Source organism: Tachypleus tridentatus, chromosome 4, assembly GCF_004210375.1.
Source record: "Tachypleus tridentatus isolate NWPU-2018 chromosome 4, ASM421037v1, whole genome shotgun sequence".
Taxonomy (NCBI): domain Eukaryota; kingdom Metazoa; phylum Arthropoda; class Merostomata; order Xiphosura; family Limulidae; genus Tachypleus; species Tachypleus tridentatus.
In genome coordinates this window covers 7,343,518-7,361,031 of record NC_134828.1, presented here as the reverse complement: position 1 = coordinate 7,361,031, position 17,514 = coordinate 7,343,518, and the positions used below count along the sequence as shown (strand labels likewise).

General features: G+C 35.7%; 2 protein-coding genes across 2 annotated transcripts in view; one reads left to right on the top strand and one right to left on the bottom strand.

The window, feature by feature from the left end:
* The window catches only part of LOC143250008 (actin-binding protein IPP-like), a 40,552-nt gene extending 29,458 nt beyond the window's left edge, over positions 1–11,094 (top strand). The window contains exon 5 of the mRNA XM_076500642.1: positions 11,063–11,094. Coding sequence (XP_076356757.1) covers positions 11,063–11,094 — 32 coding nt within the window. The remainder of the gene's footprint in view (positions 1–11,062) is intronic.
* Rab3 (RAS oncogene family member Rab3) overlaps positions 1–12,805 on the bottom strand; it is a 111,466-nt gene extending 98,661 nt beyond the window's left edge. Inside the window, exon 1 of the mRNA XM_076496950.1 lies at positions 12,698–12,805. The gene's annotated coding sequence lies outside the window, so the exon portion shown is untranslated. The remainder of the gene's footprint in view (positions 1–12,697) is intronic.
* Positions 12,806–17,514: the final 4,709 nt, after the last annotated feature.

The following is a 17,514-nucleotide window of genomic DNA, read 5'->3' as shown; positions in this document are numbered from 1 at the left end:
AAAGAAGCAGCTGACCCCAATGAAACTTGGAGGCCACTAGGAAAATACCACATAATCCATAAAATTCTTCAAACAACACTTCCAACTGATTATTTTTCTCCACAAAAAATTATACAATACCAAAACTGACAAAATAACTGTCATCTGTGCCTTATCACATTTGTAAAAGTCTGTCATGCCATTTGACTAAAAAATAATGTACATATGAAAAACAATTGACACATGAAATGTACAGCAAAAATAAGACACATTCCAGAACGATGTATTAAACACAGCAAGTAGGCAGTATCATGTAGTGCCAGTTAACACAGCAAGTAGGCAGTATCATGTAGTGCCAGTTGATAAGACTTATGGTTACATTATCATGAGGGGAAATTACCATTACTTTTCTTGTCAGGAAAACTAAGATATGAAATATACAACAGCATTCAGATAGTTTTTATTATTTCTTTAACAAATCTGTTGCAAAAAAAATAGAGGATCACATCAAGGGATAAAAAAACAACCTGTCATTAGTTCAAAATATAATCCTTCACTTCTAAATAAAGATGAATTATACTTCATGGAATGATTTATATTAGGCTATTAGTCCCCGATTAAATATTAACCCAATAAATAACACCAAAAAACATTTGTAAGCACAGATCCAGATAAGGATTTTGATTCAGGATAAACTGTCATTCAAATAAAATGTCCTGACAAAGTTCCTTTATATAATGAAATGAGTATTCCAATGTCAAACATTGAAGAATGTATTATAGAAAAAACAAAATAAATACTGAATACATTTTAAATCTATAATTTTATTTTTTACTATTTTTTTCACCACAGTAATTTTACATTTGTTTACTACGAAACATTTTTTGTCATTTCTTAGTTATCTTCAAGCCAGGTCACTTTCTGCACTCTGAACAAAACTGGTCTTTCTTTGGTGCCCTTTTCATACTGACATACCAAATAATGGAGCCACATTTAATGACAGTTTTCATTGTTACAACCTATGACATCATCACCTTAATTGTAAACTTTAATACACGTACAACAGAGTTTTCTGGGTCAAGGTCTGTGCATTTGTTGCCTTGGCACATGAAATATTCCTAGTTTGAACTGTTTTAGATGAAATCTTCATGATATTACCAAACAGCTCTGATAAGACTGTTGATTTAAAAACATTCTTTCCTTCTCCACCATGTTCTGACAGGAATCTAAATCAATTGCAATGATCTCTGAGAAAAAGTCAACACTTATCCTCAGTAATTAGGCATGGTATTAAGTATGACACTACATCATGTACATTACAAACAGACACTCATGAACAGACTGAAGATACCAACCATCTGCAGGGAAGAGAACAATTTTTCCTCTGAAGAGGTACAGGTGTGTATGCAATCACATGGTCACCATGTGTTTTAAACTTTAATCCAGAGGCACCAATATGTAGCATGTTTGTTCAGATATATGAAGAATGGATTCAGTAGCAGTATGTAAAAACATCACTGGGGAAGTTGTTTTGTGTATTACCAGTTTTATACAAAATGGTTTTGGTATCCAGTAGTTTCCGGTCATTTCTTTTTATCAGTTTTTATACAAATAAATAAACAGAAAGCAAAGTTCAACAGTTTAAATTAACAATGATTAGTTTCATAAGTAGGTTATTATCAAAGCCATCTCTTTAGCACTTGAAATAGGTCATTTTGACCCCTTTAAAAACTGACATTTTCTACTCCCTTACACTTCAATGTTGATAACACATTTATAATAACATCGAGTTCCTTCTACAAAAAGAAACATCAAGACCTGCCACAATAAAACAGCTGTTTAACAAGTCTAGAACAGTAGAGAACTTTCTGTTTAACATTTAAAAATAAATAGTTCCAATTATTTAATTTCTTAAAGCTTCTCATAACAAAATATTAAACATTTTACAATATAGAAACAAATGAAATAGTAAATCATGTAGTTAAAGCTAAAACAAGATAAAACTTATGGCAAAAATGTACCCACAGTACAAAATGTGTAGTACCTTCACCTGTGTACTGCCACTCTTTTCAAGCTCATAAAAATGTTCATATACAATGATATTTCATACTTCACTAACATCTAAAATATATCAAGATAAATTTCATTTTTACTTTGTTTTACTTCTATTTATAATATAGTGAATAATTACAGATTTGTTTTGCTAAACCTATTTCCTATGTTAACAACATGAATGATGAAACTTAGTTGAATGGATAACAACTACCTGTTGTAGAAACACATGTAGATAATGTTTGAAGTCTCTTAATTTTCCCTTCAAGATGAATACTTTCAAAATTCTGTGTTTCTACAACATGCAGTTGTTGGTTGGTTGGTTGGTTTGGAATTTTATGGCACAAAGCAACTAGGCTATCTGCACCAAACATCTGGTAAAACATTAAAGTAAAATTATTAAAATTCATAAAAGGAATCAAGGTAAAATAAAACAAAGTTTAATTTTTGAATTAAAAATCCAATTTTTATACCTAATTTACTGCAGTAATAGAGAAATTACAGTAATACAAGTTGTAAAGGGCTTTCTGTAGCATAATTTCAATTATAACTCACCAGGATGACTAACAGGTAAGTTCAAACATCAACATCAGTCACCTGAAGTTGGCCTTTCCAGTCCTGGTTTAGAGTTATTAAATGTCACAGGCATTTGCAGAAAGTAAAGTAATACAGGCTTAAAAGATTTGCTATAGCACATGTAGTCGTTCTTCATTCAAAAAATTTCATCATGAATACTGTGCCTAAACAACTACCTAAGAACATAATTGATACTGTTACGACTGCATCTGTCCTTTTAATTCTCAACTGGTATTTGCACCCTAAGTAATAATGTGGGTCAAAATAACCCATATGTAATAAACTTCAGAATTTTTATAATACAGTGGAGTCAGAACGACCTACAAACAGTTACAACAGTAAGAAATGGAACAACAGCAACACAATCACCTGACTTAACACTCAAAATCTGATCAAAGATAAAGTACAGAAAAGGATAGCAACACTAACCAAGTTAGTATATCAACTTGAAACTTAAAAATACCATTTCCTGCCAGTTGAGGATAAAGTATAGAGGAAACTGGTTCTAAGTTTAATGTAATTTAGTTAAGTATTTCCACAGAGAAAACTACAAAAAGATGAATATCAGCGACACTCTCCCCATCTGGAGAGGAGAGATTAAAATCATCCAACTTTATCACTATGACCCACAAACAAAAAAAAATGTTTTCCACTCAACTGATTAATATTACATTAACATAACTGCTGATGAATCAACATTTTTATATAAAAGATAGCATTAATATTACAATTAACAGTTAATAAAAAAGGAGCTGGTCCCCTGTATTGAAAAGGTTAAGAAATGGTGTCAAATCCTTATAACCATGGTGGGGCAAAATAATAATAATAGTAGTGAACAGACTCAAAAGACACAATGATCATCTTATAATTGAAGCTGCCCAAACACTCTTGAAAATAAGGTCATTATTTAAAGACATACCATCATAGTAAAACTGTGGGGTTAGCATTTCTATTATCAACATTCAAGGAATAACAAAGGAAGGTAAAAAAACCCCCATAGTCCTTTTGTGTGGTATATAGATTACATGCAACTAGAAAGGAAAATAACCATTTCCAACTTGTAATGTTTTTCAGTGTTAAGAGCAGCCTTTCCAGTTACTGAATCTTATGATACAACAGAAAAATTGTGATAAATTAAGATTTACTTAACTCTGACAATCTTACAAGTGACAACAGCTCTGTAAACATGATTTATAGTGTTTGTCACACTATGTAATTTTAATCTCTTAAAGTAAATATTTATTAATTTGTAGATGGAAAACAAAATAAAAGTCATTTTCTGTCAAATATCTCTAATGTTTTTTTCTTAATAAATTAGATTAATACTATTGAGCACATTACTTATGGATTAAATTTTATGATGTTGAGCCTTAAAATGTTTTATATGATTGTAAGTACAATCAAGTGTGTTGTAATAAATAGTATATACGGGTTATTATAACCTGAGTTTATAATTTGGATGGGTATAACCTTAACAGTGTTATAAAAGTGTAATGGTTGATCAGTCTCTAAAGCCATCCAAACAGTATGTTGTTGATAGTAGTACAGCAAATAGGATTTTAGGTTATATCTATAGAAATATTGAATACAAGTCTAAAGAGGTTATGATTTCATTGAACAGATCACTGGTCAGGCCACATTTAGAGTACTGTGTCCAGTCTTGGGGTCTTTACCTTAGAAAGGACAATGAATTACAAAAAAGGGTTTAGTGGAAGGTATGGATGGATGAGAACATTAAATAATTAAAACTTTTTGGTTTGTTTCTAACAGAGTGGTTGACCTTTAAATGTTGTAAAAGCAGAGAATTTAAAACAAAACTAATAAAAAAAACCTGATAACTATATAAATGAGATGGGATAGTTTTAATACTTCTAAAAATTTATTTAACAGATATAATTAGGGGATGCAACAGCCAAGATAGATCAATAAGCCCCTTACTGTCCCAAAACATAACACTACATACCTTGAATTAATATATATATATATATATATATATATATATATATATATTCTGCATGTTTTTATCAGTTCTTTATACTGATTGATTGATTGATTGATTTAGTGTTTTATGGCACAAAGCAGCAAGGCTATCTGCGCCAGACATTCGGTAAAAATGTAAAAATAAAAATAAATAAATAAATAAATGTAGTAATAGACATAAATGGAAATGAAGGTAAAACAAAAAAGTATAAAACCAATGTTGACACTTAGTCTACAATGTTAAGATAGAAGGTAGAGTATAAGAAGTTGTAAGGTATTTACTCTAGCAAAAAGGTAATGATCATAACCCACCAGGAAGACTAACAGGTAAGTTCAAGAACCACCGTCAATCACCTGAAGTTGGCCTTTCCAGTCCTGGTTCCGGGTTATGTGTCATAGCAGCTGTTATCAAAATGTAAAAGAATAAAAGTTTTAAAAGACACTCCGCAAAATCGTAATAATGAGTAGCCAAATGTCCAGTAAAAAGATAAAGTCAAGTAAATGGAGTAAAATTTGTAAAAGTAATTGAAGATAAAAGCAAAATGGCAATTAAAACAGAAAATGGCGTAAAAACCAATGTTGACATCCAGTCAACAAAGTTGTAAAGAACTACCTGTAGCAGAATGGTAATGATCATACCCGCCAGGAAGACTAACAGGTAAGTATAAAACCACCGTCAGTCACCTGAAGTTGGTCTTTCCAGTCCTGGTTCGGGTTATGAGTCAATATGGCCAGTACTAAAAGTTAAGTAGTAAAAGTGTGAAATGATATGCAGCAAAAGTATAATAACAACTTCCAGGATGACTAACGAGTAGTTCAAACGGATAGTTCAAACAGGAGCGTTAGTCACCTGAAGTTGGCCTTTCCAGTCCTGGTGTCTAATTATTTAATGTTCTGGCCATTGTCCAATGTCAAATTGAAGGAGAGAGATTAAAACTATAAAAAAAGAACCACAATTAAAAAGGTGTAATGAATAAATATGCAACACTTAAATGAGATTAAAAAGGTTAATGGCCATTAAAAAATTAAAACATTATCAAGGTGGACAGAGTCACCATCAACTCTGTCCAATGTTACAGATTGACCCTGGAAAAAAATATGTTTAAAATATTGCCGTCGTTGAGAATTGTAACGATGGCAAGAAAGTAAAACGTGGCTGATAGTGATTTGAGTGTTACACAAACTACACATTGGTGCATCAGTTCCAGATAAAAGAAAATGATGAGTTAAAACTGTGACCAATGCATAGCCTAGTGAGAACAACTTCCTCCTTCGAACTTTACGGAAGCTAGATGGCCAAAGTCCAATTTTGGGTTTGATTTGAAAAGTTTGTTGTCACGCTGCTCATTCCAAGTGGACTGCCAGCTGGCACGGAGCCGAGCCTTGAAGACAACACCATAGTCCATGTACGGAATAGGCCATAGGAGTGATGGTGCTGAAGCAGACATATTTAGCTGCCATGTCTGCAAGCTCATTCCCGCGAATACCAACATGGCCTGGTCCCCAGAAAAACTGGATTGAAGTAGCTGCTAATGAGAAATGGGCAAGTCGGTTTTGAATATCAGCGAGAATAGGATGTGAGCTAACGTGTAGCGATTCCAAGGCAAGTATCGAACTAAGCGAATTAGTATAAATAGTGCAGTTGGAGTACTGCTCAGCTGCAATATGATCCAGGGCAAGAGATAGTTCAGCAGTGAACACAGAAGCTGTAGAAGGGATTCTGCGAGCAACTAATGACCCATAGCAAACCATAGCAGAGCCCACTGAATTACCTGATTTGGAACCATCTGTATAAATGGGAAGTGAATGATTGTTTGAAAGATATTCATTGAATAAAAGACGGTACTTCCAATCTGGAGTATCTGCCTTTTTTAGGTGACTGAAAGAAAGGTTACATTTGGGGGCTGTAATAAGCCATGGTGGGATGGGCCGACCTGTGGAATCTGCAATGTTATCCAAGGACAGACCCAATTCATCCAATTGCTCCTGGATGCGAAGGCCAAACGGAGCAATGACAGATCGTCTGTTCTGAAAAAGTACTGCCCACCGAGGAAGGAAAACACATTTCCAGGTGGGATGCTTTGGTAAGGAATGAAGTTTCGAAGTATATTGTAAAGATAGTTGCAAACGGTGAAGGTGTAGAGAAGGTTCATGAGATTCAATGTATATACTTTGAACTGGAGAGGTACAGAAAGCCCCAGTGCAGAGTCAAGTCCTTGGTGATGAACGGGTCCAGCATCTTTAAGGCGAGTCTGGCAGAGCCACAGACCATTGATCCATAATAGAGTTTCGATCTAATAAGAGCACGATATACCTTTAACATTGAACAGCAATCTGCCCCCCAACTGGTAAAAGAGAGAACACGGAGGATGTTCAGTGCTCTTGTGCATTTGACCCGAAGCTGCTTTAAGTGTGGTATAAAGGTCAGTTTACGATCAAAGATAAGCCCCAAGAACTTGGTCTCCGGACCACTGGCAGCAAAACTTCACCGATATGAAGTTCAGGATCAGGGTGAATACCCCGCCAGCGGCAAAAGTGCAGGCATACAGTTTTGGAGAGAGAGAAATTAAAGCCGTCAGCCAGAGTCCACTTCCATACACAATTGAGGGCGGTTTGTAGTTGCCTCAATATATCTCATGTTTGACGACTGACATGAGATGTGAAAGTCGTCGACATACAGCCCATTCGCAACAGTGAGAGGGAGTTGTTCAGTGATGGCATTTATCTTTATACTGAAGAGTGTAACACTCAATACACAGCCTTGAGGGACTCCAAGTTCCTGTACAAAAGAACGGGAAAGTGTCGAACCCACACAAACTTGGAATCTCCTGTCCATTAAAAATTTTTTAATAAACATGGGTAGATGGCCACGAACCCATATGTATGGAGATCTCAGAAAGCGCCATACCTCCATGTTGTGTCGTAAGCCTCTCTATGTCAAAGAATATTGATACAAGATGTTGGCGGTTGAGAAAGGCTTCTCTGATAGATGTTTCAAGACGAATTAGGTGGTCTGTGGTGGAGTGCTGTTGACGGAACCCACACTGGGTGGGTGAGAGGAGGTTGTTTGATTCAAGGAACCAAACAAGATGAGCATTGACCATCCTTTCTAATGTCTTACAGAGACAGCTCGTCAAAAGCAATTGGACGGTAGTTTGAAGGAATCTTGGGATCTTTCCTGGCTTAGAGAAAGGTAAAATAATAGCCTGGCACCAGGCATCAGGAAAAACATTCTCCTGCCAGATCCGGTTGAAAACAATCAGAAGGACATCAAGAGAAGCAGGAGATACATGGTGCAGCATGTCATAATGAATATCATCAGGTCCAACAGACGTACTGGCAGACCGATGAAGGGCCATTTTTAGTTCCACCAGGGTAAAGGGACAATTATAGTCAAAGAAACAATCAGTTCGAAAGGAAAGAGGTGATCACTCTGCCAGAGTCTTGATGGCCAGGAAGGTGGAGGAACAAGCAGAAGTGCTAGATACCGGCAAAAGCTTTCACCTAGAGTGTTAGCGATGTTCAACATCAGTCACCTCCTGACCATCAGAGAGTAAGATCGAGAGGGATAGAATTGTAGTGTCCATTAACCTTTCGAATCCTGTCCCATATGATCTTGGAACTGGTGGTAGAAGATATACTGGTTGTGAACTTAATCCAAGATTCCTTCTGGCTGTGACGCCTTACCCACCTAGCATGTGCACGGGCCCGTTGGAAAGCAACCGGTTTGAAAGTGTGGGATATCTACGAAAAGTATCCCAGGCCCGCTTTGAGCCTTCCATGCTAAGTGGCAAGCAGGATTCCACCACGGACGAGGATATCGTGGAAAACGTGTCGAGGTTTTAGGAATACACTGAGCAGCTGCATGTGTAATACAGTCAGTTACCACTGCTACACAGTCGTCTATTGATGGCTGATTTACGATGGCAGGATCAAGTTCTGCAAGAGCAGTGAAAGTGGACCAGTCTGCCTGATCCAGCTTCCACCGGGCACGCGGGTAGGGTGGCATCGACCACGCCAGTCTCTCTCAAAAGGATCGGGAAAATGATCACTGCCTAGTGGATTACTGTCAACCCTCCATGAAAAATGGGAGAATAATGAAGGGGAGCAAACTGAGAGATCAATAGCAGTAAAGGACTGACTAGGTGCATGAAAGTAAGTGGAAGAACCAGTATTGAAAAGAGAAAGATTGTGATCAGAGAGCATCCGCTCTACAGATCGACCCCTCCCATCAATAGCACTTCCCCAGAGGGATGATGTCCATTAAAATCCCTAGGATTAGAAATGGAGATGGCAATTGTTCAACGAGCATCAAGATCTGATTGATCATATGTCTTTCCAGGGGACAGGTACAGAGAACAAACAGTGATGGTATGACCCAAGGAAACACGGATGGCTACAGGCTCCAAGGGCCACCCCTCCATGTACTCGACCATCACACAACCTGTCATTTCTGTACAGAGAAAACTGCTGAATGAAGACACTATCAGCAGTTTTGAGAAATGTTTCTTGTAAAGAAAGACAAACAGGATGGTAGGAAGCAATCAGCGTTTTGATATCATCCAGATTAGAACGTAAACCTCGACAGTTCCATTGTATCAAGGTGGCCATTTTTAAGAACAGGTAGGTGAAGTGGCTGGAGAACCCTTCGGTTTACGACCACGTCTTTTTTCCTTTACTGTCTTTAGTCGGAGGAGGTCTATCAACCTCCATGGATCCTGCTCTGTGTCGGGTGGGCAGGTTTTGTTATTGGAAGGGGAATCCAGTGACTGAGGACGCGAACGAATAATTGTTTTGTCTCTTGTGGTGGAAGAAAAGATGTATCAGAAGAAATGCCTGTATTTGAAACTGAAGGACGTGGATCTTGAGGTTTGTTGGAAGGTATGGGAGGAACAGAGATAGGTGTGGAAGTCGATTCATCAACCTTTTTAACCACGGAGGTCAAAAGGCTTTTCATTTGTTTTGAAAACGATTCTCTTGGAGGCACAGAGAGATCTGTCTGCACTCCCACTGTAGTTGTGGAATGAAGTGCAGCAGCATATGTCCAAGATAGAGTTGTGGACAGCAATTTCGAGCCTCAGGATAACTAATGTTATGTGTCGTTTTCAAACGCTGCACCTCTTTTTCCTCCAACCATTTTGGGCAAGAATGAAAGTAAGAGGGGTGAGAACCATTGCAGTTTACACAATGTGGGTTCATGTCACAGTCATAGGCATCGTGGTCCTTGCCTCCACAACGAGCACATGTCAGGGAACCACGACAAGATGTCTTTGAGTGGCCGAATCTCTGACATTGGAAACATCGAAGAGGGTTTGGTATGTATGGCCAAACCCTGCAAATGAGATAACCTGCCTTGATGGTGGCAGGTGCACGTGGTGAAGTAAATGTTAAAACAAGGGTATTTGTTGGCAGTGTAATTCCATCTTTGCGAGTGGAGATGCGCCTCACTGCAGAAACTCCTTGAGTGGAGAGACCAGCGAGAATCTCTGACTCGGGAACGTTCTTCAAATCCCTTTCAACAATAACTCCTCGTGAAGAATTCAAGGTAGCATGGGGTGTAACCTCAATAGGTATATCCCCAATTTCCTTTGAATTCAAGAGGAGTTCAGTGTGTTGGGATGTGGATGTTTCAACCAATATGTCACCAGATCGAAGTTTCTTTACTGATTTTGGAGAGCCAGCAAGTCCCTCTAGTCCCTTTTGAATAAAAAAAATGGGGACATTTGCCCTAAAGGTTTTTCAAAAGAGAATGTAATATAAGAAAATGAGGATGCGTGTGTTACTGATGTTGAAGATTGCTGTTCTGAGTATTCAAGACGTGGTCGCTTACCCATTGACTGTTTTTTTACAATTTTATTTAAATTTTTTAGAGGATCCATAGGAAAAAGAAAAAAAATTTCGGTACCCACTGATCCCACCCACCATGGAGCCCTACAAGGGGACACACTACAAAATCACGCAAGGACAATGCAGCAACGCCAGGGTTTCGTGAGCACTATACCCAAACACCAGCATCAGGCACAATGTCCACAACACCCGTTGAGAACTTCCAACACTGGTACATGGTTGACTCTAGCTCAAGTGGACCAGCCGATTGATCCAAGGGGGGCCACCCAAAGGCCGCCCGTCTACAGGAATCGAGGCCAAAGTGGTGTGTTAGGGTTGGACCCTCAACCACCAGGATCCTCTCCTCCCCTTCACGGGTCGCCACGCACGGCAAACACGTGGGTGGATGTTTAGATCCCAGAGAAGGTAACCAGATAGAACAGAACCTTCCCTGGGAGGTCCCCACACCACGTACAGGAATCCACACCGAGGGGTCTTTATACTGAAAATAAAATGTTGTAGCATACAAAAATTATTAAATCTGGTTACGACAAAAAAGCCATTTGAAATAAAAACATATTCCCAAGACAGCTGGTATGGGTATTAAAACTTTAAAATAAAATATGTAACTACGTTTAAACCTTCTTAGGTCATCTTGGAGCTAACCCAGAGACGACCTAATAGTTAATCCTTGTTCTGTACTTTAAAATAAAGTGCTAATATCCATACCACCCCTTTTGAGGATACAAATTATTAAATCTGTTGTAATAGCACACTCTACTAATATAAGAAAGGTTATAAAACAAGTCAGTTTATTTATATTCTGACTCATTTTTCTGGTATGTATGGAAAGGCCTTGATGAACTAAATGACCTATCACCTTGATTTTTATTATGTTTTTCATTGTGAGTATTGACAAAGGAATTTTATAGTAAGCTTAATGTAAATTGTTATGTAGAATTCAATTTACATTTTTATAAACAGAAACCCAATAAAACAGGGACTGGAAAAAATAACCTAACAGAAGTTCAGGATGCATTTATAGCCACATTAATTACATGTTAAAGATGTGCTCACTTTTATACAAGTCACTAGTTAGGTCTAATTTAAAATACATATACTTTAAGTCTCCTTATTTAATGAAGAATATTAAATTATTGTAAATGGTTCAGAAGAGAATTACTATAGATGATTCTGGATATTTTACAGATAGGATAAGATCTTCATTTTCTAGAATAAAAAAGGATACGTCTTTAATCATATTTACAAGGTTATCTGAAAACTGATACAGTAAGAGCAATTTAAGAAAAAAACAATCTCAAAACTTGGTTAAAACAAACTAGCTCCAGATAAAGTTTAAAAATTTCTGATAAAGTGACTTGTTTATAGAATAAATTATGCAGAATAGGGAAAGCCAACACTTTACAAGATGGGGATAAAATGATTTCTGGAACACATTTGTTTGTAGTTAATCACAAAACTACACAATGACTATCTGGGCTTAGTCCACCATCAAGTGAAACCCGGTTCATAACAACGTAAAGCTGCAGACACATTACTGTGTCATGAGGTTTTCCTGAAACATAACAGGGAAGTTTAAAAACTTTTATGTTTAACTAAAGTGGATAGCAAGGACAGACCTGAAGAAACAAATGTCTATCTTAGCTGCATACTAGCTTGTACTTTCCATCCTAAAACGTCTATAATACCAACCTATTATATAAATAAAATATAGAATAACAAAATCAGATAACTTCATTAGTTCATGCTTCAATATAATCACATCATTTGTTATTTCTTAATTAGAAAAAGTAAAGTCTTATTCTTGACATATCTTCATAGATAAATCATTCCTTATTCTTAATAATCCGACATTCCCAAAACTTTTTCTGAACCTTTTCAATTTAAACAATTATCTGTACTTCATCTTGTTGAACTTGCCTTACGACATTTACCTAATATTTATTATTATCAGTACTAATTCCAAGTTTTATTAAAACAATGTAACTTTACTTCATTCTGAAACTAGAATAGTAAAAACTTAAAATATAAATATCCCTGGATCGTTTGATAAATATTACTAATTAGGCCTAAACGCGTTGATACAACTGGAACTGCAAATATAACATTTATTAAACCAGTAACGCTACCAACGAGAAGATGTAACTAAAAATTTCAAGCAGTTACGGTATCGTCAAAATGACATTTTTTTTTTTCATTAACATCAATCAAATCTTAATAACAAAAATATTTTATACAACCCAATTCTTCAAATATATGTTACCTGGTTCTCCTCTTAATGTATACGATATATAAGATAAAGGATAATTTAATATTAAAATAACTTGACACGTTTGACTTTTCTCTTCCACCAACCCTACCCCAAATAGCCTTCGAAAATAGTTGCTATAAAAAAAAAAATGCAAAGTGCCCGGATTAAGAACACTTGCTACAGAGACAACCTCTAAATTTGATCAATAAATATTAAATATCGCATAATTATTTTGTGTTTGTTTTAATTATGATAACTAATTTCTCAGAATCAATCGATTTTTTGATGTATTTTTTTTCGGTAATAAATTATTGAAAATATGCCTTTTATAAAACAGTGTAAGTTTTAGTCCGAATATCATTCGGAGGTAGTGTAGAAGCAATACAAACTTTAAATTTTATGTTGACTGACTGAAAAGTGTAGAGACGTTTTATATTTTTTTACTACATTGGTTAATATCTCTCTCTATGGGATATGGGTGATCTTATGTACCCTGAAGGGTCAGGTACACTTTGACCTCTTCCTCCTTCCTTTACATTCATGATCATGCAGTGTGGGTTGGTATGGTTACTGCTTTAGGGTCAGAGTGGTCTGAGTTTATTCCGACCCTTTTCAGGACAATATCCATGTACTAGTTTCGTACATTTATCCCTATTATTAAAACTATTTTCATCATATATGCGTAGCACAAGAGTTGGCGGTGGGTGGTGATGACTAGCTGCCTTCCCTCTAGTCTTACATAGTTAAATTAGGAACGGCTAGCGCAGATAGCCCTAGAGTAGCTTTGCGCTAAATTCAAAACAAACCAAACCAAACAAACCTGTCTAGTTCGCATAATAATTCATTTTTCATCCAATTTTTATCAAAACACTTTATTGTACTATGTAGGAGTCTATCTACTATGGTTGGTATGTTTAAATATTTGTGTATGAAATTAGATGATGTGATTCTGGGAACTCTGTATGCTGTTGTAAGGAGTGTGTTTTGTATTGTTTGCAGCTAGGTTTTGATTATCTTGTCACTTACAATAATCCAAGCTGTAGCTGCATCGTCAATCACTGGTCTTATATATGCTTTGTAAATTTTTAGTATATTGTCTGTTAAAGCTCCACTATTCTTGCCAGTTAGACTCCTAGCATAGTTGGTTCTTTGCCAGACTTTACTTATTATTTAATTTAAATGGTTAATACATATTAATTTTGAGTCATAGGTTAGACAGAAATTTATATTTATTGTATATTTTTGGCAATATTCACTTATTCTATTTAATTGTGTTTATATGTTTGTGGCTGATATTGCTGGTGTTGGAGCACTTTTCCAGACTGTCACATCATCAGCAAACTGCGAGGAGAGTCCATAATTAGGATCTTTCAGTGGCATATTGTTTACATTCATAATGAATAGTATAGGGTCAACCACACCTTCCTGATAGACGCCAAGTAAAGTACTCAGAAAAGGATCCCTCTACATTTATTCTACATTTTCCGTTTTCTAAGAATTTGGATAACCGGGGAATAATTCCACGCGGATGTTCCATTTCGTCCATACGGAACCGTAGATCATTGTGCCATATAGTGTCATATGTCTTTTCAATGTCGAGAAAGCAAGCGATAGTGCGTTGTTTTTTTATTGAAGATATCTATTATCTCTTCAGTTAGTCTGACTAAGTGGTCAATTGTTTGTCTCAATTTTCTGAAGCTAATTTCAAAGTGGTTTAGTTTGGTTTGAATTTCGCGCAAAGCAACACGAGGGCTATCTGCGCTAAACGTCTCTAATTTAGCAATGTAAGACAAGAATGAAAGCAGCTAGTCATCACCATCCACCGCCAACTCTTGGGCTACTTTTTACCAACGAATAGTGGGATTGACCATAACATTATAATGCCCTCACGGCTGAAAAGGCGAGCATGTTTGGTGTGACGGGGATTCGAACCTGCGACTCTCAGCTTACGAGTCGAGTACCTTAACCACCTGGCCACGCCGGGCCACAAATTTAAAAAATAGGCAGGACTTTCGCAATATAATTTAACAATATACGTCACATGCATTTCTAAATATATATTGAACTGAAACAAGCATTGATATTAAAATAAATGTATAATAGTAAATCCGTTACACTCGAAAGATTTGACGTGTCATTTCCAGATATTTTATTTCATGTGACATTTCCAGAATTTGATTTTGTGTGTAATTTCCAGATATTTGATTTCTTGTGTCATTTTTAGATGCTTAATTGGTATGTCATTTTTAGATATTTGATTTCGTATGTCATTTCTAGACATTTGATTTCGTATGTAATTTTCAGATATTTGATTTCATGTGTCATTTCCAGATATTTGATTTTATGTGTAATTTCCAGATATTTGTTTTCATATATCATTTTTAGATATTTGATTTCGTATGTCATTTAAAAGGCCTTCATTTAATTTGTATAGTTTTCAAGCGAAACTCAAACTTCGAACGCTTTCGAATAGTTGAAAATTCATCTTTATTTTTCTCGAGAAGAATAGTCAAATATTCTAAAACGTTCAAATTTTGGGTCTCGTTTGAAAACATTACAACTTTTGTAGGTGATGCTAACCTTTTAACCGAAATTTAATTTGTTTATCAGAGTTATATTTAACGGCTTTCTGTATTATTTAAAGGGTTTTCATTGTATATTTTGATGGGTTGTTTTAACGTATTCTATAACGTTTTTATATGTATTGTATATTTTGAAATTATATGTGCTGCCTTGTAAATGAAAACTTGATTTCCAGTAGGACAGAAGTAAGTCCACAAATTTACAGCACTGAACTTCAGTGATGACGAGAAACCCACTTATAGAAAAATATATATGTAAAAACGGCTCGTTTGGGTTGAGAAAATATTTTACGATGAGGAGCGAACAACGTTTCGACCATTTTCGGTCATCGTCAGGTTTACAAAGAAAGAAAATTTCTTGGCAGGTATTTAGTTTTTGAAGGAAGATGAATTTCCCGACTGGGATAATCAGGGATATTTATGTCCCCCTTCGCCCTGTTCGCGTTAGGATTTTAATGCTGTCATAGATTGTGTTTAATTTCTCCTGATGATGCAGTATGCCGGATGTTGACGTATTGAAAATAGTTTCAGAGAAAAGCAACGAAAAGGCCGGGTGATTGAAGGTAACAGAGAGGGCGTAGTCCAGGCTGATACGAAGAAGAACGACAAGAAGCGGCAAACCAACAACACACCAAACGCTCCCTGTTCAGGGCCACCGAGTGGCTGGGATCTATAAATCAAAAAGAAAGAGGTAACTGACCGGAAGCTGACCACATGTTTGAAAGGGGTTGTGTAACTGAGTGTCGGAATGTAGAGGGTGGTGTTAGATGTTTGAATATATAATTTTATATTAATTATTTTATTATTTTTAATATAGGTATAAAGGTGTTCCTTTGTATTGGATTATTTTGGGTTTAAGTTGTTGTATAAGAAGCCTTACTTAATCACGTATTAATTGCAGAGGTCCAATGATTGTATTTGTTGTTACTTATATATTTTTATCATTTTAATTTTAAGGTTTTACTGTCAGAGAAGATGTAACATTACGTAACGTTGATGCAATATCTATAAATTACATGAAAGTTGAGACATCTGTAGAATCTAGAATCCGAAAATTAGATAGAAATGAGGGTACAATATTCGAATTAGTGAAATAATAAAAATAATAAGTGAATTAGTTCAGTCCCATTCAGTAATCGAGTTATTCAACTATTTTGTTTTCTAATTCAGTTTGTAAGTTGAACAGTGAGATAATAGGTTTAACATTAAATGATTAGCCAGGAACTTTTTGAAAATTAGTTAATTCAGCTCTATTTGTGACTTATGCGTTCTAGTAATATCAGAATTTCTGTTCAAACGTTATTTCTAAAATTTTGAAACTTTATCTATATTAATTAAGATGATTGTCAACACATCGTACCAGCCTGTATGACATAGACAAGATATATCGAATTTCGATTTTTTCCGAGAACGCTTATTTCCCATCTTCTTTGATAAGTGAGGATATAGTTTATTTTACATGCGAATGTTTGAAAAAATACAAATAAATCTGAGCGTGTTTTTTCTTACAGCTTTATAATCTCATTTTACATCACTACTACTTACAAAAAATACCGAAAGAGTAAATTATAAAACAATTACACAAATTATTTTCTACATTAGTCAAAAATTCATAAACGATAATATCCTTCGTGATTGAGATGTCATATACTTTAAGAATTTAGATGAAATATTTGTGGGAGGTCTATTTGAATGATAAAATTTCAAGGTGGTCGAAAATATAATACGGAATAGTCGAAAGTATAATATTGAATATTATGTGTCACAAGCAGTAGATTTGCATTTGTTTCGAAATATAACTTTTTCTACGTTAGTGATTTAAAGCTCAAAGAGTTTGCTCAATAGCAGGTATGTAATATTGTCTCATATATTTGTTAAAACACGTTTGGAGAAATATATAAATGGTAGGATGTGTGTGTGTGTGTGTTTATAGCAAAGCGACATCGATCTATCTGCTCAGCCCACAGAGGGGAATCGAACCGTTGATTTTAGCGCTGTAAGTCCGAAGACATACTGCTGTACTAGCGAGGGTCGTAAATGGTAGGAGCTAAAATTAGTTTGATGCAATTGCTTTAATTAATGTTTTCGATATGTGAGCTCTTTAAAGGAAATAGTCTCTATGTACTGAAAGTTTTGTATACTGTGTTTTGTTGATTTTGGGATATTTCAAACATATTTTAAAGTTATCGATTAAGAAGTATCATATCCTTGCAAAAATCTATAAAGCTTGTGCCCACAATTTCTAGT